Source organism: Solanum pennellii, chromosome 12 (genome assembly GCF_001406875.1).
Source record: "Solanum pennellii chromosome 12, SPENNV200".
NCBI classification, from domain to species: Eukaryota; Viridiplantae; Streptophyta; class Magnoliopsida; order Solanales; family Solanaceae; genus Solanum; species Solanum pennellii.
The window spans coordinates 56523125-56548329 of NC_028648.1; the positions used below are offsets into that span (position 1 = coordinate 56523125).

A 25205-nucleotide genomic window follows, 5' to 3' on the forward strand; every position below is an offset into this window, starting at 1 on the left:
ATGGTTTTTACGGTCTGTAGAACTTTCGATGGCCCTACTAGTCAATCGTAGAATCAACTTCAGAAACTCAATTTCACCTTATTTCCCATGAGACCAATCTACGAGTCGTCGAATTTCCTAACGTTCGTAGAACCCATCCGTAGATTCTGACTTTTGGTCCAAAATTTCATCAATTCAGGAACCTTTCTACGAAACCTATCTACGACTCATCAACCATCCTATGACTAGTCCTATTCATTTGTAGTTTAAACTCCAGAAACTTAAATTTCTAAAACTCAACATTACATTCTACAATTTACTTCCTACGATCTGTAGGTTAGACTCGTAGAACTTTTCTTAGTGCCAAAAATATGCATTTTCTTTTTTCTTTGAACATTCCAAATTCTGAGGTGTTACATGCTCCCACACCGAAAAGAGATTGTCCTACTAGTCAAGGTAAGGAACATATTCTTAAGCTTAGAAAGAATAACTGGCTATTGTCCAATCGGGACATCATAAGGAGGTTGTAGTTCAGGGACATGGGTAATTGTCACTAGTCTGAGTCAGTGTTAAGTAAACTCCCAAAGGAAAACATGCATAATTATATCATATCTATAATCTTATTCTTTGAAATGTATGAATCTAGTATAACAAGTAATTCACGAAAACTCATAATCATAAGAATAACTCCTTTAAAATATATTGGTTGCATAATATAATTAATTCATAAGAGATACTTTATCGATAACATCTAAATCATGATAATCTTTTTATAATGAGAATAGTTCAATCGAAAGCAACCTAATTTCATAAAATTATGTTGACACTTTATTCGAAAGTATTCTTGAATCATGATCTCTTCAATTCATAAAACATCCATATCATCAAAGCATGATTTCATAATCAAAATTGTCATATAGCATGAGCTCATGTGAAAAGCATGGAAAACATGTAATTATGATCAAATTATGTATAATAAGATCAAAATAATAAAACAAAAGCCTTAAATCAATTGAACCCATACATGAATCACAAAACACTAGAATTTGGGTAAGAATCAAGAAGAGATTTTGAGATTTCTTCATTGATGAATGGACTGACTCTAATCGTGATTTTGACTCTATTATGATACCTCCCTCTGTCGCAATAGAAATCGAGAATGGAGGTGACCACGTACCTTGAAGAACCCTTGATTTGAACTTGTAAGGGGAGATTTGAAGCTTGAAAAAGCTCTAGATCACCTTGAGAGAATCTTAGAGAAGAAGGCTTAAGATCTTTTGGAGTTCCGAGAGAATTAGAGTGAACGGGAGAAATTTTAAGTGTTAAAAGTAGTTAAAAGGCTTAGGAATAGTCTAAAAACAACTTAGTTGAAATATTAAAAGAGTAGAAAAAGACCCAATTAGCCCTGAGAAATAACTGTTGGAACACTTCTACGGATCCCATGTACAAATTGTACATGAGACTATTGAGCGTATTAGTCTCTCATAGATCCAAATACTGAAGAACCAACATCTTTAACCAAGGACCGCAAACCTCAACTGTGATCCGTTAAACACCCCTCGTACTACTCAACCCTGGAAATCGTCCTAAGTCTAGTACCTCAACCACGAACGGTCATGTACGATTTGTATTTCCACCTACGGGCCATATTGGTCATCCATGCGCCAAATTTCTGAAAGTCCAAGTTCTAAAGGCCAACTACAACCACCCCAACTACGAGTTGTATAATTCATCCGTAGATCCAAGGTAGTCGAATTTCACCAAGTTCGGAACTCAACCCACAAGCGATACTTTACTCTATGAATTGTCTTGTTGGTCCGTAAAAACCCATCTGCGACTTGAAATTTTCCCAAACTATGAGGACATCATCTTGGACAGCCTTCTACGGGCCGTCAAACTATGTACGGTCCATACTTGGCCTCGTACAAACTTGCACCACCAACTTTCTACTATCTACAACAATTTCTTTCCAAATCAACTTTCCATTTTTGTTATTTTAATGTTTTGAACCCCCCACCCCACCCATTTTTTGAAAAGAAAAATGAATCTTGATTTAAAGAATTGTTCATTTTGTGATAACATACTAAATCCCATGCCAAAAAATGGTGAACTAATTTCTCTTGTCGATATTATTATTATCAATTGAAGTAATTTATTAAACCCACTTACGTAAAATTCTAGGTCTACCACTGCTCGTTTGTCATTTTTTTTTAAAAAAAAAATAAGAGAAGAGATATTTTAGGTGTATGAGCTAGGGAGTAACTTGTGAAAAGAGAAATGCTACACTCTTTTTTCTAAAATAAAAAAATAAAATAAAAGATGCCAATAAATTAATATCAGAAGGGGTAGATAACGCTTACTTATTTATCATCCACATCTATTATCTTCTTAAATAAAAAAATAATATATACCCACATCCGCTCTCCTCTCTTCTCCAATCCAGTCACCCTAATCCCATTTTCCTCTAAACCCATCTTCCCCTTTTCCATCTATATTCTTCAACAATCTCCCAGATTCTTCTGGGACTTCAGGTTGTCTTTCTTTTTACCTAATCTTTTATGGCTGATTTATTCATATCTTATAGTTTTCATATTTGGGTTTCTCTTTATTGTTTCAAATTATACCTTTTTTTATTGAAATTCTTGCTGACTACATACGCAAAAGATAAGCTAATTTTCTAATTCAGTGGTAAAAGTTTGCAACTTTTTAGCTAATTTTCTTGTTTTTCAGTTGCTTCGAGTCACTTGTGGTATTACACTGAGTGGGTGTGTTGTTTTTTTGTTAGTTGAGTTGCTTTGAGCTGTTTCTTGAGCAAATTTCTTGTTTTCGATCTTTCTGTAAATCAAACTTAAGGATAAGGTAAGATTTGAGAATTTGAAAAATCTTATTTTGTGTCTTACAAGACAATTTTCTTTATCAAGGCTAAATTTTTTTTAGTAGTTTTAGAATGGATGGGACCAAATAGAGTGGGGCTAATATAGAGGATTCTTGTAGGTTGTAGCCAAAATTAGTTTGGGACTGAAGCATAGTTGATTGGTAGATGTGTCTTCAGTTTATACTAACTGGTGTTCGTTTCATTGTTTGAAGAGCTTTGCTTGAACATGTTTTGAGTATTGGAATGAGATGGGTTTAAACTGGAGTGAAATGGATAGTGAGGATTTGTATAGCTAACCAAAACTAGCTGGGGATTGAGGTTTAGGTGTTGTAGTACTTATGGTGGGATTCTTGGCTCGTGTATAGAATGTCTATCTTCATAGGGATATGAAGTAGCTCAACCCTTTCACAAATCTTTTGAGCAGTTCAAATGGTTGTGGGTACTTGCTGCGAATTTAGCTTACGGACTCACCCCTTCACTAAATACTCAAAGTATCCAATTTAGTTGGTATTTAGGATCACCCGTGTAACTGGGACTATCTTGAGGGAGTGGATGTTTCTCTTGCCCTTTGGTCTTAATCTTTTTTGTTGAGACGAAGATCCTTTCCAGTTGGTACGAGATCATGGGAATGTCAATTTCATTTTGGTTCAGACTTTATACTTTTGTTGTTATTGTTGTTGATTGTGTAGATTTTCTAGAGAATCATAATATATATCTTGTATGTGGAATGTTCCGCACATATCTATATAGGAATATCTGTCTTCCAACCAAATTCTCTAATTTCACCCAAATTCCCCATATTTTTCATGTTTGTATCCCTAACATCGTTTGTCGGCAATTTATTATAATGCATCAATATTGAACAAATTGAATAGACTTCAGTTGCATTCACATGGATTTAACTAAACCAAAAGAGAACAATTGGATCAAGCTTCTGTAGCCCAAAGTTTTGTCCTTTCACTTCTTGTCTACTCCTAATACTGTCTCTTCCGAATTCAACAGTTGCCACTGTCGATTTTTCAGCAGTAAATTTACCTTGCTCAATATCAACTCCCCCTAGCCCACCCAAACTTCTCTTCATTTTTATAATAATGACGTTGCATGTTTGATACCTCGCCTTGGAATGTGTCTACTGAGTCCTGTCATTTGCTACATCATATCTTGTTCTTGTTCTTCACTCTTTTTCCTTTTCTTTCCTGTACTCTCGTTCGTGTTGTTAGGATTTTGTACTGAAACCGTTGGGTTATCAGTTTTACAGACGTTAAGCCGTCTCTCTAGGGTTTACTAAGAGCTGGAAATTTGAATAATCTGATCAAAATTGCTGAGGTTCTTTTAATCCTTTTAAAGATCTCTGTAGCAGAGTGGTGAAAGCGGAACAGGGGGGAATCCTCGGTACATATGGTGTTGAGTTCAATTGCAAAGACCAAACCTCCCATTCTAATGTGTTGCAACAAACTATTAGGGGAGTTTTAAGGAAGAGAAAAATGGGGGATAATGCTACACAATGCTAACCTATTATAATCATCTATTTAGTTTGCAAACCCCACATATCTCTGTGTGTATTGTCCTATTTGTTCAATCTATTCATGATACCTTGGCTACTCAATCCTGGATTACGCACGTACTACTCAGCAGTTGCGTAGTGTTTCAGTTCTTATGTCTTGGAGGGTAGACTGAATTTGGTTTATGTCATTGAATCATGTTTCACACGGATGGTTACATATTTTATTACATAGAATCTATATGTCATGCATCGACTCCTGTCGAGTATGGATACTCTTTTTCTACTTCTTCTTGGAAACTCTCTGTTTGAGTTATCTTTCTGCTAATGGACTGTGCCTCACTATTTTTATCTTCCTCTGGATTGGAAAATATGGACATTCACTTGTTATCAGTTTTTGAATTTAATAATTTGTTGATATGTTGGCTGATTGATGTGTCATTGACTTCATATACTGTTATGGGTTTGTCATGTGGAAGATTTGATATTTTTCGATTATCTGAGGAGAGCTTTTTTGATTATTTTCTTATCCTGGGCAGGTCCATCATGGCTAGAGCTCTAGTTCAGTCAACAAGCATCCCATCGTCAGTTGCTGGTGAAAGGACAACCAAATTCAATGGATCTGGGAAAACAAAAAGAGCTGTTACAATGCTATGCAATGCACAATCATCTTCACTTACACTGAGGGATTTTACAGGATTGCGGGGATGCAATGCAATAGATACACTAGTTAGATCTGGCCAAACTCTCCAATCCAAAGTAGCTGCTGCAACTTATGTCAGACGGCCACGAGGTTGCCGATTTGTACCAAAAGCAATGTTTGAGCGCTTCACAGAGAAGGCGATAAAAGTCATTATGCTTGCACAAGAAGAGGCCAGACGACTTGGTCACAATTTTGTTGGCACTGAGCAGATCTTGTTGGGTCTAATTGGTGAGGGAACTGGTATTGCTGCCAAGGTTCTTAAATCGATGGGGATCAATTTGAAAGATGCTCGTGTGGAAGTGGAAAAAATAATTGGAAGGGGTAGTGGGTTTGTTGCTGTTGAGATCCCTTTTACCCCTCGTGCCAAGCGTGTTCTGGAACTCTCTCTGGAGGAAGCCCGCCAGCTAGGTATCCTTTTTTGATTGTCTATATTTGTTGTATTACCTTTGGGACATGTCTAGAAGTGGTTCTCCGGTTGAGTCTTATTCTCATGTTGCTTCGTTGACACCTTTGGTTTTCTCTAAAATGTCATTGATTTTCTTTCTCTTTTGCTTGCCTTTCTGGTCTTCTACATGCACCAGCATGATTATTTGTCTAAATATTTATTCCATTTATGAACTGGTTGGTTCAGGGCATAACTATATTGGTTCGGAGCACTTGCTACTTGGATTGCTACGTGAAGGTGAAGGTGTGGCTGCCCGTGTTCTTGAAAACTTAGGTGCTGACCCCAGCAACATCCGCACTCAGGCAAGTAGTAGATCTCACATGCTTCCTCTGGGTAGTCTAATATTGTGCTTTTGTGGGAAGTTGGATTGTTTGGCTTCATCATGACCAGTGTTCATTGGTTTTATTCTTCTAAAAATAGGTGATCCGAATGGTTGGTGAGAGTAATGAGGCTGTTGGTGCTAGCGTTGGAGGTGGAACTTCTGGCCAAAAAATGCCAACACTGGAGGAGTACGGAACAAATTTGACAAAATTGGCGGAAGAGGTAATCTAAAAAACTAAATTTGTGATGATATGTGAACAGTTATGAATAATTGTCCATTTTTGGTTTGTAGGGAAAATTGGACCCCGTTGTTGGAAGACAGCCGCAAATTGAACGGGTCACTCAAATCTTGGGTCGGCGGACTAAGAACAACCCTTGTCTTATTGGTGAACCAGGTGTTGGCAAAACAGCTATTGCTGAGGGTTTGGCACAGAGAATTGCAAATGGTGATGTCCCTGAAACAATTGAGGGGAAGAAGGTACGTCATGTGTGATAGCTTGCAGAATGTGATGTTTACCTGTGCCCTTTCTTCTCCCATTTGTTGTATCATATGGTGAACCCAGAAGCTGAGCAGGGTCATGCGGGTGCAGTCTAGTGGTATTTTCGATTCACAAGGATTGGGTTCAAATGAATGTGCATTCTGTCTCCACTAAATTGAAATATATCAAATTATATTTTCAGTGTCTTTGTGTTCTCTTGAATTTTTTTATATATAAATTCTTTGCTACTTGTTCTCTTGGCATATTTCTTTTTAGTAGATTGATTTGTCGATCTATGCTTATAACTAATTGAGCAAAAACGATTAGTATCCCTTGTTGAACTTAATTTCTTAGCTCAAACTATCAAACTGAAGTGATCTCAAGTGAGAAAGGTCCACCACCTATTCTTGTGAATCTAATCCATCTGAAACTTTGTCAAATGTTTCGTGCTATGATATAGCTACCTTTCTTGTTGTTCCTAAGAGTCGCTTTTTTTGGTGATAATTAGGTGATAACTCTTGATATGGGATTGCTTGTTGCTGGGACAAAATACCGTGGAGAGTTTGAGGAGAGGCTAAAAAAGCTGATGGAGGAAATTAAACAGAGTGATGAAATAATACTATTTATCGATGAAGTGCACACATTGATTGGAGCTGGAGCAGCAGAGGGGGCCATCGATGCTGCAAACATCTTGAAACCTGCCCTAGCTCGAGGTGAACTACAGGTAAGTTCCTCCTTCGCTTGTTCTTTCCTTTCTGTTCTTTCTAGAAATTAAAAATGAGAACTAAGAATATTTCTGTTAACAACTCAATGTTCTAGAAGATATATCATTGTTTTAACATGCATTTTACCGCCCCATAAGAAGGTTAAAAATGACTGCTCAGTTAAAGCAGGAGAAAAAACTTCTACATGTAACTCATTAGTATTTACTTGGCTTCTTGCAGTGTATCGGAGCTACTACACTGGATGAATACAGAAAGCATATTGAGAAAGATCCTGCACTAGAGAGGAGATTCCAACCAGTTAAGGTCCCTGAACCTACTGTTGATGAAACTATACAGATTCTGAAAGGGCTTCGTGAGAGGTATGAGATTCATCACAAACTTCGTTACACTGACGAGGCCTTAGTGGCTGCTGCTCAGCTCTCATACCAGTACATCAGGTATCTAATCTCTACCATTTTCCTATGTCTTCTTGTATGTTTTTACTCTTTTCTCGTCCTGAATTGTTGATGCATTGGTACCTTGAAGAAATATGTTTGCTTTAAGACTGTAGACCTGAAGTTCAACTTTATGATAGTTAAGTGTGATAATAGAAGTTGGTTTACTTTTGTTTATCAGCATCTAATTAGGTTTTTATGCTTCTCTAGAAAAGATTGTCCTAGATTCCACGATATTGATTTTCGTATAAAGTTTTTTTTTCCTTGTTCTGCTAAGTGATACATCTTTTCACTTACGTTTTCACATTTCAGTGACCGATTTCTGCCTGACAAAGCAATTGATTTGATTGATGAAGCTGGTTCTCGTGTTCGACTTCGCCATGCTCAGGCATGAAATGCTCTCTTAGTCTCTCTTTTAATCTGTCATTGCCCTACTATTTGTTGAGTGACAATGCTCTGTTGTTGCCTCCAGCTCCCCGAGGAAGCAAAAGAGCTCGAGAAAGAACTTCGTCAGATAACAAAGGAGAAGAATGAAGCTGTTCGTGGTCAAGATTTCGAAAAGGTACTGAGTTTGTCATGTACATCTAAAGAACCCCTCAAAAATGGTTGTTATAGCCCAACTATTTTCTTATCAAGTATTATAATGAAAGAATTTTCTAATGACATGGTTTTGGATTAATGGACAGGCTGGGGAATTACGTGATAGAGAAATGGATCTTAAGGCACAGATCACAGTCCTCATAGACAAAAACAAAGAGGTGAGCAAGGCTGAAAGTGAGGCTGCAGATACAGGTCCACTTGTGACAGAAGCAGATATTCAGCACATCGTCTCTTCTTGGACTGGTATCCCTGTTGAGAAGGTCTCCACTGACGAATCTGACCGTCTCCTAAAAATGGAAGAAACACTTCACACACGAATCATTGGCCAGGATGAAGCTGTCAAAGCCATTAGTCGCGCTATTCGACGTGCGCGAGTTGGGCTCAAGAATCCCAACAGGCCTATTGCTAGTTTCATCTTTTCCGGTCCCACTGGTGTTGGGAAATCAGAACTGGCAAAGGCACTGGCTGCATATTACTTTGGTTCTGAAGAAGCAATGATCCGGCTTGATATGAGTGAGTTCATGGAAAGACACACTGTCTCTAAACTCATTGGATCCCCCCCTGGTTATGTTGGTTACACAGAGGGTGGTCAATTGACTGAAGCTGTTAGGCGTCGACCTTATACAGTTGTGCTCTTTGATGAGATTGAGAAGGCTCATCCTGATGTCTTCAACATGATGCTTCAAATTCTTGAAGATGGAAGATTGACAGACAGCAAGGGTAGAACTGTAGATTTCAAGAACACACTTCTCATCATGACATCAAATGTTGGAAGTAGTGTAATTGAGAAAGGTGGCCGTCGTATAGGTTTTGATCTCGACCTTGATGAGAAGGATAGCAGTTACAATCGCATCAAGAGCTTAGTGACAGAAGAATTGAAGCAGTACTTCAGGCCAGAGTTTTTGAACAGATTGGATGAGATGATTGTATTCCGTCAGCTCACTAAGTTAGAGGTTAAGGAGATAGCTGATATCATGCTTAAGGAGGTCTTTGAGAGGTTGAAAGTTAAGGAGATAGAACTTCAAGTGACAGAGAGGTTTAGAGACAGGGTGGTTGACGAGGGATACAACCCTAGCTATGGAGCACGACCTCTGAGAAGAGCTATTATGAGACTTTTAGAGGACAGCATGGCTGAGAAAATGCTTGCAAATGAGATTAAAGAAGGTGATTCAGTTATTGTGGACGTTGATTCAGATGGCAATGTGACTGTCCTCAATGGAAGTAGTGGTACTCCCTCGGATCCGGCTCCTGAGCCTATCCCCGTTTAGATCGGGTGATCACATTTTAGCTCAACAGTCTGTCTGTGGTCTTTTAAGAGTTCATTTGTGTTGGCCACTAAGCTTTGTGGGGCTTATGAAGCAACATTTGAGTTTATCTCTGGGAATGCTCAGGTAAATCTTGCCACGTCGAGAAGGCAGCATCCTTTCTATGTTGATCTTTAATGATTTTACAGAAGTATACTGGATTAAGATTGTAGTTGGTCACAAGAAAGTGTTGTATTGACAAGACACTCCTTATCAAAAAACATATCTAGTTTATTGTAGGCGACAGTTAAATCGTTGTCCTCGTATTGCTCATCTAATGTAGTTATCTGCGTTTACCTCTTTTCTCATTATTATTATCTGGCTCAGATCACAATAGTTTAGGGGGTGACATAAATGATGATTTCAGTAATGTTTACATTATGAATCTATGTTGGCTAAATACGTCTGCAGACCTTAAAATTGCTACTTCCTGCTCATTTTGGAGGGGTGTGTATTCTAGAAGCGTCTATTTATGAAGATAAATTAAGCACAAAATCTACGCATCAACATCAAATGAGGTTTCATTACAAGTTATATACATTGATATGCATAATTAATTGAGGCAACATATTATAAGTAAATTTATGAATGCTTTAGAACACGTAGAATATGTTGAGTTATAGGAACTCTTAATCATATATTTAGGCGTCCAATGTCATAGTTTTGAGTATAGAATAAATTTTTATATATATATATTCAAATGAACTGATAAATGCGAAGTGTATTTAAAATTAAAACATTGAGGACTCCAAGAAAATTTGGTCACAAGTTTTAGAGTAGTTCACATACAAAGAAAATATTTTTGTGGTTCACTTCAAAATATCTAAATACTTTCTTTCGAGACAACGAAACACATTTCACAAATATAAACAGATTCATCATAAGAGCAATTTTAGTCGAGCTCCATTAATGTGTTCATACAATGAGGGAGAAGGGGCGGAGGATGGAGATTAACAAAGTAAAGCTTTAAATGATATGGCTACTGCTTAAGTAAGTTGAACAAGCAGCAGCAAAAAGAAGCCCCGATACCATAGTATATTCAGCAACACCATCCAGTCCCAAGGATGGCTAGACACAATCCATGCACTACGATGCTTGTTTCATGGAAGCAATGATTTACCAAAGGTAATTCAGTGACACCTTTTCTTATATACAAGAAATCCAGTAACATCAGATACTAAAAGAACAGTAGCGGGAGCCTGGACTCATCATTCCATGGGTGGACGGCACAAGATCCATCAACCATATGCTACATGAAGATAACTTTAAAATACCTATATTCAGCAACATCTACTTGCTGTCTGCAATATGAAGTTTCAATGAAATCGCCCACTGCCTCCAAATACCCCACATTGATAAGCTGTGTTCTGCAACCTTGTCGATCAACAACTGAACCAATTCTATGTTGTCAGGCCAAGCTCTGGGCCTCCAGTACTCTGGTAACAAAATGGCACCAAATTGCCACACCATGGTGTCACCAAGCTTTGGGGAATTTGCTCCAGTTCAGAAATACTGACTATGTCTACTATAATAGCCCGATGTTTGCAGAAGGAACTTGGCCCTATGTGAGCGTCAACCACGGTTAATCAAAAGGGACGAAGCAGTAACTTGATCAATAAGACCAATATTTTGCATGACATGTTCACCCGGATGACCACAACTGCTGATAGCCTGATATATGTAGGAAACTCAAAGCAGTTGGCTACAAGTTGTACATAAATTAACAGTAGACAAGGTATGCTGTTGTATCATTTTCTTATTTACATCTAGAGCTGCCAGAGGAACTGTTAAAACTGGGTATGTACATAAGGAAATAAGCGAAAGCAAGATTGTGACCAGGCTGATAATTCATGTATTCTGTATATAGATAAGTCATCATAATTTGGCGCCAAAAAGGGTCGAAACTGCAAATTACAGAAGCTGCATCAATGAGGAGACCAGCCATCCGGAAGCTAAAAGGGACTTTGATGTGAGTAACCACCTTCCAGAATCCCTAAAAATGCCAACAGCTGGGTGGATATAGTAATTTCCACAGATTTTAATAAACCTGTCAAATTAGATTAAAAGTTGTCAACGAACTAGATATTGCAGCAGGGCAACTGTCACCCCACATCCCTGTCCCAATTGATGTGAAAATTTTTCCTTTTTACTCAATCCCAAAAAAATGACACCTTTCTATATTTAGTAGTAACAATTTAACTTCAAACTTCCCATTTACCCCTAATGAGATGATTTATAGTCACACAAACAGCAGCTAAAAATGAGCCAACAGATATTTTCTTTAGCATTTTACTTTCAATACCTCAATTAAGGAGGACTTCTCTATTATCTAAGAATCTTCCGGACTGGAATCAATGTGAAGCTGTAGATTCTTCACTTCTTTAGCATCAGAGCCTTCTGCAACAGAAGAATCGTCCTCGCCTTTTGAATTGAGAGTCCCAGGGTTCATCCGCTTCACCTCATCTTTCGTGTAGATAAAAATCTTCCGAACCATACCACAAAATTCCCTGTTTCACAAAGACAACAGGTGACAAATCAGAGCATAAGAATTCAGATAACTGCAGAACTTAGGAAGCACCAAAAAGATAACCATCTTCCATCCTTTATGCATCACAAAGAATAGGAGAGCACTTACTGCCATGGATCATCTCCAACAAGCATCATGTCACCCTCATCATCAGTATATACAACCAGCCAGTTCTTGTTACGAGCCTTGAGCTCACCATTAAAATCAAAAATGTGATCCAGTTCAGCTATCAATTCTTCATAGTTGTTGAACTTTGCAAGATCAACAGACCTTCCAAGGGCTGTACCCTGTTTATGAACCTTAAATCATAATAACCCAAATGATTGAAGTTTCTTAAAATGTCATAAGCAAAAGTTAAGCCAAAAGCCTAGGTGCAAACCTTGGTGCAACTCCTTGTTGAATGAACAAGGCCTTTGCCCTCTCTATCTCGAGTACCAGGATGAGAGGTTTGGAATTGTTCTTCCTGATCATGAACTATGAAGCCATCATCTGGTAGCTTTGATCCCTTTGATTGCTCAGACCTTTGATCAGATTCAATTATAGGGAATTGATGTGGATGTATACCAAAGTGCATGTTACTTGTTGAGTGAATCGGAGAATTTTTCCGCAACATGACAGGATCTATGGTGGCACATTTACTTACAAGGGGAATGCCAAATAGTTTGCAGTTCCCTTCTTTGGGTTTCATGGCTTCGGGCTGTGGTGAAACCATGGGTTTAGGCATAATTTCTCCAGAATGAGCGGACATCTGAATATAAGGCAACACGGACGGGGGCATTAACCAATTTCCCTGCTGATTGTCAGGTCTATGACCAGGGAGGGTTGGATACTCGTTAAAACCATTGAGTCGAGATGTTCCCCGCATTTGATAAAGAGTATCTGCACCCTTCAATCCTGATTCCATCAGATTAAGTGAGAGACCAGAAGACACTAGAGACCATTGTTTTCCCAGTAAGCTGAAATCAGTTTCCTTATCCAGAGCTTGTCGCTTAACCCAGCTAGCAGGTGCTGTTTGGCCCCCAGTGGGTGAATGGAACCCATGAGATGAACTTGATTGCCCCCCAAAACCTGATAAAAGATCTGTAAAAGATGATTCAGGCCTCCCTAAAGGAAGCCGTTTATCTGATATACATTTCCTTGACGCAGAATGAACATCAGCCTTCTCGTCATCCAGTAATGGTTGCCATATAGGTGGCTTCTCAGAAGAGTCCGACTCGTTATTTTCTACAAAATTGCCTCTCAAGGTCGATATTTCTTGACCTTGCAAAACTCTTGAAAACCCACTGGCTTGTGAAGTGTCTACAGCTACTTTGGATGAACCTTAAGAAAGTGCCAAAAGTACAAAAGAAACACTCAGCTTGAAACGTAGATATAAACGCAGTTCAGGGTATGGAATTCATATATAAGGGCAAGTTATAACCTTCCCTAGTAAGTACAGAAGAATCAGGAGACGAGGGCAGAACATTTGATCGAGGCCTTTTCTGCCTTGGTATAGGAAGTGGATTAAGTGCAGGAGGGCTAAGAGCTGGCTCTACTTTCCAGGGTGAAACTCGGTCTGGCCTAGGAATAGCAGAAGTTTCATCCCATCGAACCTTAAAATCAGGGGAGAAAGAATGATATTTCAGTATTAAATATGGGAGAAAGATAACTAACCAGAAAAAAAAAAAGTGAACGTGGATTCTACCTTCAGGCATCTCCATTTCGACTCAGGCCACCTTTTGAGGTCAGCATTTTCGATGCCAACTATAGTTCCAGTAAACCTATAAGATTTTGGAGTGAACAACAAAATCAGGGGTTCTGAGAGAAGAAATTTATTTAATGCGAAATATCACTAAATAGTATGAATTTGATTTGAAAGCCCATAACACAGATATGCTTGATATCATATCAAAGTCTAAACCACATCGAATCACATGTATTACTAAAGAAGGAAAACGATCCCTCTAGTGCTGCTAATGTACCTCTGTTCTGGAGCTTCTTCACCTTCAAACCTCATTTTAAACCTCATCCCGATGGAGTAATTGTTTTTCAGAGACTCCATATACTGATCATATGGAACTATAAACTCAGCAGGGCTCGTCCTATGATACATAAAACTGAAGCAGTGAGGAAGGAAAATCCCAGAGCAACAAGTAGGTAACAAAGCCAAATCCTTTCATGATATAGATCTCAATTTATGGAACAAGCTTAAACTATTTTTCCCTGGTTATTTGAATCACTTGCCTTGGTTTATAATATACTGTGAACAGTGTTTTCGTCTGAATAGCATGCCAAGCTGTAGCAAGGACACCAAGATGCATGCTATGACTGGATATCACTGATGATGGAGCATTGCCCTGCTGTCTCATGGCACGTCGGACTCCAACACGAAGCTCCCCATTCTCACCTCTAACAATAGAGCAATAGAGTGACCCAACATTTTAGAATTTAATGAACACAGGAGAATGGAAAAAAGAGACGGTATGTCAATGCTAACCTAAGAAATATGAAAGCATCCCCTGCAACAAGCCTTTTCGAACTAACAAAGACACTCCAACCACTCTGAAGAAGGTGCCTCCTAGGCTGGCCTGATGGTAGCATGAGAATAAAACTCAATAAACATAGCAAGAACAACCAACCAATGCATTGTAATGCCACACCTTACATCAAGCAATAGTGCTCAAGTCTCAACACTCTCAAAACAAATTCCCCATACAACCGAAAAAAAGAAATAAGAAGGGGACAAAAGGTTCAAAAGTACACCCTTGACCACACAAGCAAAAATATTTTTTTGATTAGTCTCTGAATCACAGTAGCAATTTTTCTTGACTCATGTCTCATCCTTCTCCTCCAGCAAGAAATCCAATGTTTTTGTTCCTCACACTGATTCTATCTCATTATTGAGAGATCATAAAATAGTTTTTCTTCCCTGAGTTAACTATATAAACCACTTAAACAATATGACATGCATTTGGTTTCTCGCTAAAACACAAGGGATTCCCTCCCTATCTCTCCAAATTTATGCCAAACTATCAGCTAATAATTTTACAAAGGTATCTGAAGTCACAATGTATTGCCTTACACTCACTATATTCTAACATTGTAACTGGGGTGATACATAGACAAATAAATTTCAATGAAGATATGATCATACAAATTAAATAAGCCTATGATCTATGAAAAAGCAACATTGTGATAGTGCATCTTTTACGTCTGCAAGGATTGACCCAAAAGGAATGGGAGGTGGTACATGTCACAAAATTTGACACAGAGTGATTAAGAATGCATTAAGCATCATACCCCGGAATATGTGCCTGAAGCGCCACTCATTTGCATGCAAATCTTTGGCCACCAACTCCTGTGTTGGAGGCTGCCGAGACATATCCTATTACAAAAAATTAACCACCATAAGTTACTTACATTATCAAAATACAGGCACCATAACTGCATTGAGAAACAATTCTTTCTAACCAGAGGCGGGAGGCATTCATCAGCATGCCGTCTCAAGACAGAAAATCCTCCATGAGTGCTGGTATCAGAGGCTGTTAATGTCTTACAAAAAGAGTGCACATGGAATCGTGGTGGCGGAGAGGGCATCGGTTCCTTTGATACCACATTCTCATCTTGCTACAAGAATGTTCCATTAATTAGATGTCCAACTCAAAGATCAGAAATATTTGAAGTCTCAAAACGACATAGGAACTTCAAAAAGAACTAACAAGTAATTCTTGGCTGGCACATTGCAAACTTACATTTGGTTCTGGCAACAAAGTCACTTGTGCATACACCTCATCTGTATCTGGTTCAGCCTGTGAACACACACAAGTCAAAACATAATCACCAAGATTACAGAATCCTTGATAGGCTATCATTCATCAGGAAATCCTAAAGGGAAGCTAGGCCAAACAACAAGACTTTGTATTCAACAAAACTGTCACCTTCAGCAGGACGTTAATCACACGACAGAGGATCTTAGAAGGAAGATTATATACTGGCATCTGCTGGTCTGAAGCTTGGTTTGTTGATGCTTCAACCTAGCATAAAAACTCAAACACGTCAACTAAAAACAGGCATGACTGATGAATGGACCAAAATGAATAAAAAAAAATCCAAACTAGTCCAAATAAAGCCTAGTTGATTCATTGGTAAAACTATGAAATTAAGCACATATCTCAGTTTAGAAAGCACATATAGACGCAAACCTGTTCAATATGACCTTGTGGGAAATAGAACACCAGCTCGCCTTCACATGGCACTGTCACAAGCGGACCTGCACACGCTCGCCATAGCTCCGTGTACAACGCTTTCTCAGCATCAACTTCATAAACAACACGTAGAAATCAAAATTATAGAGCAAATTACAGAGATTTTCATTAGCAAAAGTAGAATTGGTGTCCAATTTGAGGCACAAACACAACAGGAAAGCAGCTGCATATGGTAAACCCTTTTAATAACAGAAAAATTACCTTTTCCGGCGCCGGCAGCGTTCCGGCAATTCTCAGAAGTAGCCATTTCCTAAACACATACACTCAACGCAGATCTCTCATCCTCCAAACACTTCCAGTACAAATCAATTCACAACAAAACAAAAACAGGAAATCTCCCTTCACACAAAATCAACTTCAAACGAAGCCTTTACTTAAACAATCCAAACATGTAAACTGAAGAACAAATTCAGAATCGGCAGAAATAGCAACTTTATCTCTGTATATCTTCAAGGAATTTGGGGATTGATAGTATGGAGAAAACACAGAAAAAGAGGAGAAGAGGGATTTAACCATGGTTAAGGTGTTAACTAGTGTTGAAACCGGCTATAGCCTGTGGAATTGACCGGTTGGGAAGACAGTGGATGGGGGGACAAATAATAAAAGCGTTTTTAACGGAGTGAAAATGTTTCGCCGTTTCGTGTTGTTGAATTCCTATTGGTTGAGCAATTAACAGACGTTTGTCTTTGACGTTAGCAGAAAGTTGTTCTGTTTTTACGGGAAATGGCGTTTGTCCTACTATTAACGGACAAAGTAGGATGGTGGATTTTTCCAAAAATAGGATAAGCATATTCCTAGGACACGTATTATAGAAAATATACATACTTACAAGTTATACCCCATTGTTTTGTGTTATTATAGGAGTGTTCAAAATGAATCAATAACTCATAAATTAATTATAAAGTTGATTTATTAGTTTATTGGTATTAAATAGTGATAGCAAATGAATGGGTTGGTTTTAATATGAATGGATTGAAAATAGGTAAATATAAAATGTGTAATTATTTTATCTGTTCATATTTGATATGGATAAAAATGGGTTGGGTAAATACTAGTTTATCCATGTTTTCATGAATAAATAGTAATTTACTTAAGAATTCAATATGGAGAAGATATTTTGATTTTTTTTACATGAAAATGTTGAACACGGTGGATTTATTTTTATTGTATCATAAAAATAAATTAAAAAATCATATAATTTTTCAATATAAAATAAATTTATGTAATAATAAGATGAAAATATTTTTAGTTTCAAAATAAATGAATATTTGCATTTTAGGACTAAAACATGCTTAATGCACTTTAAGCAACATCAATACTAATATATAATTTGTTTATCTTACACTATTATTGATTATCCAATATAAAATTAAATAAATAATAAAATGTAAGTATAATTAACAAAAGAAATGTACATTTAAATTATATATTTTTGGAGGGTCAACACAAGTTAAAAGTTTAGTATATTGTTTAAGTTATTGTGAAAATTCCTTGAGGTTGTTTCTAGGTATATTATTCAATTTGCTTATCAAATAAACTATTTATCCATAGTTACCACACTTACATTATTATTCTAGGTATATTAGCTTCATTTACGCTTAAAATATTATTCTAGGTATATTAGCCTCATTTGATATTCTTAATATTTTTATCATAATATATAAGAGTGATTATGTATTTTTTTTTCTTTGTTAGTCCCAACAAGTCAGCAAATTTAGAAAAGTATTGAGTATATGTACATAAAAAGTATGCAGCAGTTTATCAAGTCATTGACTAAGATATTTTCACTAAAAATGAAATGGGACAACCAGTTAAAAACATAAATCAATTTATTCATTTGATCTTGTTACTGCTATAAAGTCATCCTTTTTGTGAGGTGCGTTCATAAAAAAAGGTATCATAGTAATTAGATGTTAACCGATACAAACAATTTCCAGTTAAGTTGCAAAATCAATCAAATATTTTATAGATTGACTAGCAGATTAGTCAATTTAAAAAATCGATATTCAATAGGTCAAACCATTAAGTGAATTATCCGTCTGATCTGTCAGATAAATATCCCTAACTGTGTATGTAGATAATGTAATTTTATATATATGACTATAAATTTTTTGAAATTTGTAATCGGTAACGATAAATTTAAATTGAGAAGATAAATCACAAGTAAAATATGAAGAAACATAACTTTATTGAACAAAATAATGTGAGTACGAATCTATTTATTAAAAAATTTCTTCATGATTCGAAGCATTAATTAGTGGTGTATTGTATGTATATAATGTAATTTTATATATATGACTAGAAATTTTTTGAAGTTTGTAATTGGTAAGTGGTAACGATAAACTTAAATTAAGAAGATAAACCACAAGTAAAATATGAAGAAATAAACATAACTTTATTGAACAAAATAATGTGGGTACAAATCTGTTTATTAAAAAATTTCTCCATGATTCGAGGCATTAGTGGTGTATATCTCGAAAAATTATAATGTCGAGAGTCCAATCACATCTTGATCTAATCTTTGTGAATGTTCATGAATTTATAAAAAAAAAATTGATACATATTTTCAAAAGAATATATCACTATTTATATAGGCATGAGTTAGAGTTAAAATAGAGTAACCTCCAAAAACTCTAACTGAAATTAAATATGCCTTATAAAGTCCCGGCTGAAACTAAACACGTTTTGTAATGTCTCATAAAATTTTGATGTCTACATTAATTTTGTTATATGACCATAAAAACTTATCATTAAGTAAAATAATTAATTAAATTAATATATTTATAAATTTAAAAAATGTCATTCTTATGAAAGATACAAGACGATCCCAGCGTATGTGCTAGATGCTTTCGAATCAAACGTATTAGAGAGTAATCTTGTTAGAAAAATATGTAATTTGAACATTAATGATCTACTTCTAATCATAAATGATGAACCAAACTTTACTCAAAATCAACCTCCAAGTTTGATTTAATTGCTTATAAAAATATTACAAAAAAAAAAAGAACTTTTCATATCATGAAAAAATAGGTCATTAATTAAGTAAATCGTGTAATAATTTTAATTAAATTTATGGATCCAAAGTCCATGTTATTTATAAAATTAGCAAAAACATAGCTTATAATACCCGATAAATTCTATTAGCAAGTCTTAAAAATAAAAAGCGCAGCAAATACTTATAAAAATTCAGTCCAAAAGTGATTGAGTTTGTATGTTAAATTCTTAAAAAAATTGATTTTTGCCACGCTGAACTTATATCACAGGCGTGACTGGCACTCGAAAATCATTATTGTCCTAAAGTAAATTTTTAGTCTGACTTATTACTGAACATAAGATTAAAAACTTGCAGAAGCTTTAAAAATGATAAACATTCACACCTCCAAACATGCTTTATGGAAGTGTAAAATATAAGTATTAATCATCATAATAATATTATTTAAAACATTTACAGATCAACACTTAACTGGCTCACTAACTTGTCTATAAAACTTGACTAGCTAAATAATAAACTGCAATGTTTATTAAGTAATAAAATAAATAGCTAAATTGGAGCCCCTCTGAAAACAAGAAAATCTAATCAAAAGCTGATGGAGAGAATCTCAACAAAACGAGTTTCTTAGTGATGAAACTTCATATCAGTCAATTGGGATACTAATGAACCTTGTTATATATGACCAAATATTTTGTAGTGAGTTTTTTTTTTCACTTCTCCCCAACGAGAAGATGTTGAAATAAAATCAAGCACATATATGAAGTTATCCTACAATACAACTAATTGCAAATGAAAGTGTCCACAAGATGTTTATTGCTATGAATAAGTTGAATAAGAAATTTGCTTTCAAAACGAGGTCACAAATAGATGATTTTCAAGAATGTATTTGGCTAAGCTCAAAACCTCATCATGTCTATGAAATCAGATAATGATATATCAGAATGAGTTCAAGGACGCGACATTTTTGTGAATGTGATTTGATCTCAAAGACATTGTCAATATCAACATTGAGAAGCTGGTATATAAGATTGAATGACATTATCACAAGAAAATTAAGTGATGTTTCAATCAGGGGAATATAATATTATTTGAAAAAATTACATATATACACATCTTTATTTACCATATTTTCTATTATTTTCTTCCATTTTAAGATATTATAAAAATTTCTTCTTTTTCCCATTACTCCAAATCACCAGGATACATTACTTTAACCTTACAAACCATCGTTTCTCTTCTCCTAATTTCACTCCTTTAACCTCTCATTATTTCACTCCCATAATCTAATCAGTTACATACTTCATTCCAATTTGAATTTCAAATTATTTTTTTCTCTCTCCAGTCAATTAGTATCAAATCACCGAATGTAGTTTTCATTTCATTCTATTGATTCTTCGATTTCATCAATTTTTCGACGATCCAAAATGGGTTGAAACCTGATATAAGGTTGTCATTAGCAATTGGGAATAGTAAATCATTGTTGTTCTTCATATTATAAAAACTCGAGTGTTTTCATCATCCATTAGCAATAGAGAATCAATATTATCCTTCATCTTCTAAAGTGCAGGTCAATAAAAATTCAAAATAGGGGTCGAAAATTGGCTCCTACAATTTCTTTACCTTCTTTACATAAGATAAGTTCTTTTTTCCATCTTGTTTTATTGATTTTTAAACTTGTTTATGCTAGTCAATAAAAAATGACACATTAATGATAAAATTCACGTTTCATATTGTAATTTATCAATGTTTAAGTTTATTTAATTGATACAATAAATCTTAATTTTATTCATTATTTGAGTAGCTGTTGTAATTATATGAAATTATCAATATTGTAATATGTTTAGTTGGTTATCCGTGACAAGATGTCATGTAAGTAATACAAAAATAATTTTCAATGATTTATCAGTCAAAACTTGTATTATTCCGTGTGTATATAATACATTAACATCATGTCAAATGGTACATCAGTCAAAATTTGTGCTAGTTTATATTTAAGATACATTATATATAGTTTTAATAATTATCAGATACAAAAATCTGGCTATTGATAAGCATAAACAAGTGATACAACCTATAAATATTAGTATGATTTTGTTTTGAATTATAATGTATCTTCTTTACTTTTATAATGTACCTTCTGCATTTTGAAGGGAATGAGGATTCCTTATTCCATCAAATGATTTCTAATCAGATTACCTTCGTACATGATATGCAGCCATATTATGAAAGTTTGGTACTAAAAAAATCAAGGCATAATATGTTAGTGAAAATAAAGATCCACAAAAGTCTAAGAGTCAATTCACAGCACCATCTCAAGAGGATACGATTAATGTTGAATATAGATTATCTATCACTTGTTAGACACCTTTTTAGAGTGTTATGGTTGTTAAAATGCATTAACTCTAATTTTAAAGTGTTTGTTTTTATGGTTTTGGAATACTTTTTTCTACTCAAGTTTTAGAGTATTTCTCTGAAATTTGTTGTTTATTTTGACTTTAACTTTAATATATTTAGTTGTTATTTACAGTTTGAATTGTATTATATATTTGTCTTATATAATCTGATACAAAAATATCGTAAAATTAAGTACCAGATTCATTCATGCATACACATACAAAGTTCTTTTTTCTCATTAGTTGTAGCTAGTTGCTGATACATTTGACACCTAACAATGCTATGTACTTGGTAATTTGATTGATGATTCATTCATGTAATTTATAAATTAGTTGAAGTTAGTTGTTGATTCATTCATGCTAATACATTGAACGTTATTTAGTTGTAATTAGTTGCTGATTCTTTCATGTATCTGATGGATGACTTAATTAATATTTATTGTGATACATTTATAAATACAGTTTATTTAAGCTTACTTACACCCTTTTTTAACAACCTTATTGTATCAGATACATTATTATCAACTACAAATTAAAATTATACAATATATTAAAAATGTATCTGAAACATATTGAGTGGTACCATATTCACAAACATAAAAGTGTATGATAGTTAATATTTCATATAAAGTTCAAATTAGATACTGGAATGTAATCAGTAGAACATTGTATTATATTTTAAAATGTTAAACATAAAACCTAACTTACATACCTAAATACATTTTTTTTTATAACTATGTATCAAACAAACAATTAGATAATTTGTAGTTTAAATTATGTATCATATACGTAAATTTGATGGTTACAACTCAATTTTAACTTTGTAATTTTTGAATAGTTCTTATGAATGTATCATGGATAAAGTTCATATTGTTGAATGAGTTGTTATATTCAGAATTTTGTATCATATGCAATATAGTTGATCATATATAATTTATTAAGACGATACATTTTTATAAAATTTCCATTCAAATATCAATAATGACCATATCATAATCCATAGATACAAAATTACAATACACGTCTGTCGTTTATTATTAATGTATCATGACTTACATTGGTAGTAACCACTGATTAAACAATTAGGATTTTATGTATAAAAAAAAATGAAAAATGATACAATGAGAATATGATAACACTAATTTTTTCGGAGTGTATCATGCATTTGAATCAACAATTAAATGAAAGCTTGCACAATTGAAAAAACACAGAAATAAATCAAAACTCATTTACCTTGGGTGGATTAGGCCAAAAGATTAGGAGATGATACATTGCATAAAATAAAGATATTATAGTAGTAATGTATCATATTAGTAATAACACAAAAAAGATTAATTTAAGAATCAAAATAAACGAGATACATTGTAGATCTGCATCTTTTGACAGTGAAAATTGTGTTACGACAGATCCAAATTTTCTTCTGTTTTGAGCAATATTTTTCAATAGTAGACTTCAAACTCGAGTATGCATCCTTCTTTTGACTTCTTCCATCTCAAATTCTTCTTGATTAATAGATCGTTTTGTTGATTAGATCTATTTTCATGAAACTTTTCGTTATCAGAATCAAATATACAAGGTAACATACTAAAAAAAGGAGTCACGTGTATCAAAAAAAATTAGATGAAAAAACAATTTTTTTTAAAAAAAAGATAACTTAAGAACTGGGAAGGAAAAAATTAATGAACAAATAGTTCTACCGTATGCACAATAGCGGATTTGAGATTCACCAAAATATATTTGTCCAATTAATTTTGCGTGATACATTGAAACCATATTTCTCAACGATTTCTTATACTCGAGAATCTCGAATTGACGATTCGAGATCGTTTGTCCAATTATCTACAATAGCGAATTTGATCATATTCAAGATTTTAAACTCATAGAAAAGATGAAAATTATTTTTTGAATATTGTGAAGTTGTTACAGATTTGGAATGGATTGATATCAATCAATTTTGCATGATTTATAGGAAAAGAAATCAATTTTGCGTGGTTAATGACAATAAATCAATTTTGCATTAATATTTCATATTAAGTGCAATAGACAAGTTTATAGTGTATCATATATAATGTATCAGGATGAAATTTATGTATCAAAATGACTGAAATTTTAAGGGAGTTTTGTAAAATAGAAAAGAATAGGGATATAATGTAATTTAGGGTCTTACACTATGAGATTTAAGTAAGTTATACTTATTATTTTATTCCACTGATTTTTCTTGGCAAGGTTTTCAATAAGGCAACAAATAATGTGTATTAAAATATATATGTACTCTTTTTCATTCACTAGAATTTTTTCCAACAAAGGTTTTTTCTAGTAAGGTTTTAACGAGAGATATTATCTATGGACATCTAAGGGAGTGTTATCAATCCATTAAACTAATTGGATTTTTCATTGAGCTTATTCATAAACTTATACTTATCATGTATGTGTATCCTAGATGATATAAACCTTTTTGAGATACCAATATATCTACTAATTTGACATTCAACGTGGTGACCTTGGATTGATTTCTTAACCTATAAATAGAGATATCATTCACTTCTTCTTCATCATCTACTTCTCTTATCTTCTTCTCTTTTTACTTATATTACTTTGAATTTAATTTAATAACAAGTTTACAGTTATATTTCATTTTAAAAATAAACAAATTACGTAAGAGGTGTAGGAAAGGAAAAATAGAAGATGGCAAGACAGGAAATCGAGGAGGAAAATGGTTGAACAAAATTTATGCAAAATAAACTTAGTGAATGAAAAAAAAAACGCAAAATAAACTTAGTAAATGAAAAAAAAGTAGAACACAAATTATGCAAAATAAATTTGTTGAATGAGAAAAAATAACTTAGCGCCGTCTGTGGGGATCGAACCCACGACCACGTGGTTAAAAGCCACGCGCTCTACCACTGAGCTAAGACGGCTTTTTATTATTTTTTACAAATGAATTGAATATCAAAATCTAATTTAATAAAAAACACGAATAAATAGTTTATTATCATCCCTTGCCATTTGAGGGTAGAAGAGAATGACTTTTCCAACATTTTTTATGTGTGATCTTTAATATTTTTTACCTGCAAATAAATTCTTATAATGAAGACATAGAGTTTAAAATAGATTTATAAATAACTATAATATCCATCTATATATCAAAATTGATTTCAAACTATAGTTGACATAATTATTTTCTCACACATTGCCCTTTTTGACCACATTTCATATAATGCCAAATAATTTTTATCTTTTAACGTAAATAGTTAGCTAGTGTGCAATAATTAGTTGTCTTTTTTTTTTTTGGTGATAATTAGTTGTCACCCTACCATATCGTTATTCAAGTTTAGGACCATTAATATAAGTAAGTTCACACATATAGTCATTTAAGTTTATCATACCATATGTCTCATGCATATGAGAATAAATTACATAAAACTTATAATATATATATATATATTTTTACCATTACATATGCTAATAATATATATTTTGTTTATATAAGGAATCTATTATTACTTGGTATAAAGTAGGGGTGGCAAGGGGACCGGGATGGCCCGCCCCGTCCCACGTCCCGAACCGACCGGTCCCGAACTCCGCCCACCCCCCAGGGTTTAAGGGGTTTAAGGGGTGGGGGATGAGGGGACCGGTCAGGGGCCGTTCACCCCTGCGTCCCGGTCGACCCGGCCCGGTTGAAC

General features: G+C 34.6%; 2 protein-coding genes and 1 non-coding gene across 4 annotated transcripts; 1 reads left to right on the forward strand and 2 right to left on the reverse strand.

The window, feature by feature from the left end:
- Positions 1–2352: 2352 nt before the first annotated feature.
- On the forward strand, positions 2353–9677 carry LOC107006605 (ATP-dependent Clp protease ATP-binding subunit ClpA homolog CD4B, chloroplastic). Its single transcript, XM_015205117.2, has 10 exons — positions 2353–2510; positions 4895–5466; positions 5690–5805; positions 5924–6046; positions 6117–6302; positions 6812–7027; positions 7248–7465; positions 7775–7850; positions 7935–8024; positions 8149–9677. Exons 2-10 carry the CDS (start codon positions 4902–4904, stop codon positions 9328–9330), a joined length of 2772 nt encoding a protein of 923 aa, XP_015060603.1. The 5' UTR covers positions 2353–2510; positions 4895–4901; the 3' UTR covers positions 9331–9677.
- A 544-nt stretch (positions 9678–10221) lies between these two features.
- On the reverse strand, positions 10222–16635 carry LOC107006606 (auxin response factor 2B). 2 transcript variants are annotated; one of them, XM_015205119.2, is made up of 15 exons: positions 16339–16635; positions 16075–16190; positions 15811–15906; positions 15625–15681; positions 15344–15499; positions 15173–15257; positions 14370–14460; positions 14117–14281; positions 13855–13974; positions 13578–13653; positions 13314–13485; positions 12273–13213; positions 12002–12180; positions 11669–11873; positions 10222–11413 (listed from the first exon to the last, which is right to left on the reverse strand). In XM_015205119.2, exons 1-14 carry the CDS (start codon positions 16382–16384, stop codon positions 11696–11698), a joined length of 2478 nt encoding a protein of 825 aa, XP_015060605.1. In that variant the 5' UTR covers positions 16385–16635; the 3' UTR covers positions 10222–11413; positions 11669–11695. The 2 variants fall into 2 exon arrangements, with proteins under 2 accessions (XP_015060605.1, XP_015060604.1); XM_015205118.2 differs by having other exon boundaries at positions 11018–11413; positions 12002–12192; positions 16339–16634.
- A 7733-nt stretch (positions 16636–24368) lies between these two features.
- On the reverse strand, positions 24369–24440 carry TRNAK-UUU. Its single transcript has one exon. It is a non-coding gene; the product is annotated as a tRNA-Lys (tRNA).
- Between the last annotated feature and the right edge of the window lie 765 nt (positions 24441–25205).

Coding starts and splice junctions, on each gene's coding strand:
- LOC107006606 (XM_015205118.2), bottom strand. CDS start 16,384: ATGGCTACTTCTGAGAATTGCCGGAACGCTGCCGGCGCCGGAAAAG. Junction 16,191..16,338: donor CGCTGCCGGCGCCGGAAAAG/GTAATTTTTCTG, acceptor TTGTTTATGAAG/TTGATGCTGAGAAAGCGTTG. Junction 15,258..15,343: donor ATGAATGCCTCCCGCCTCTG/GTTAGAAAGAAT, acceptor TTTTTGTAATAG/GATATGTCTCGGCAGCCTCC.
- LOC107006605 (XM_015205117.2), top strand. CDS start 4,902: ATGGCTAGAGCTCTAGTTCAGTCAACAAGCATCCCATCGTCAGTTGCT. Junction 6,047..6,116: donor TGACAAAATTGGCGGAAGAG/GTAATCTAAAAA, acceptor TTTGGTTTGTAG/GGAAAATTGGACCCCGTTGT. Junction 7,466..7,774: donor CTCTCATACCAGTACATCAG/GTATCTAATCTC, acceptor TTCACATTTCAG/TGACCGATTTCTGCCTGACA.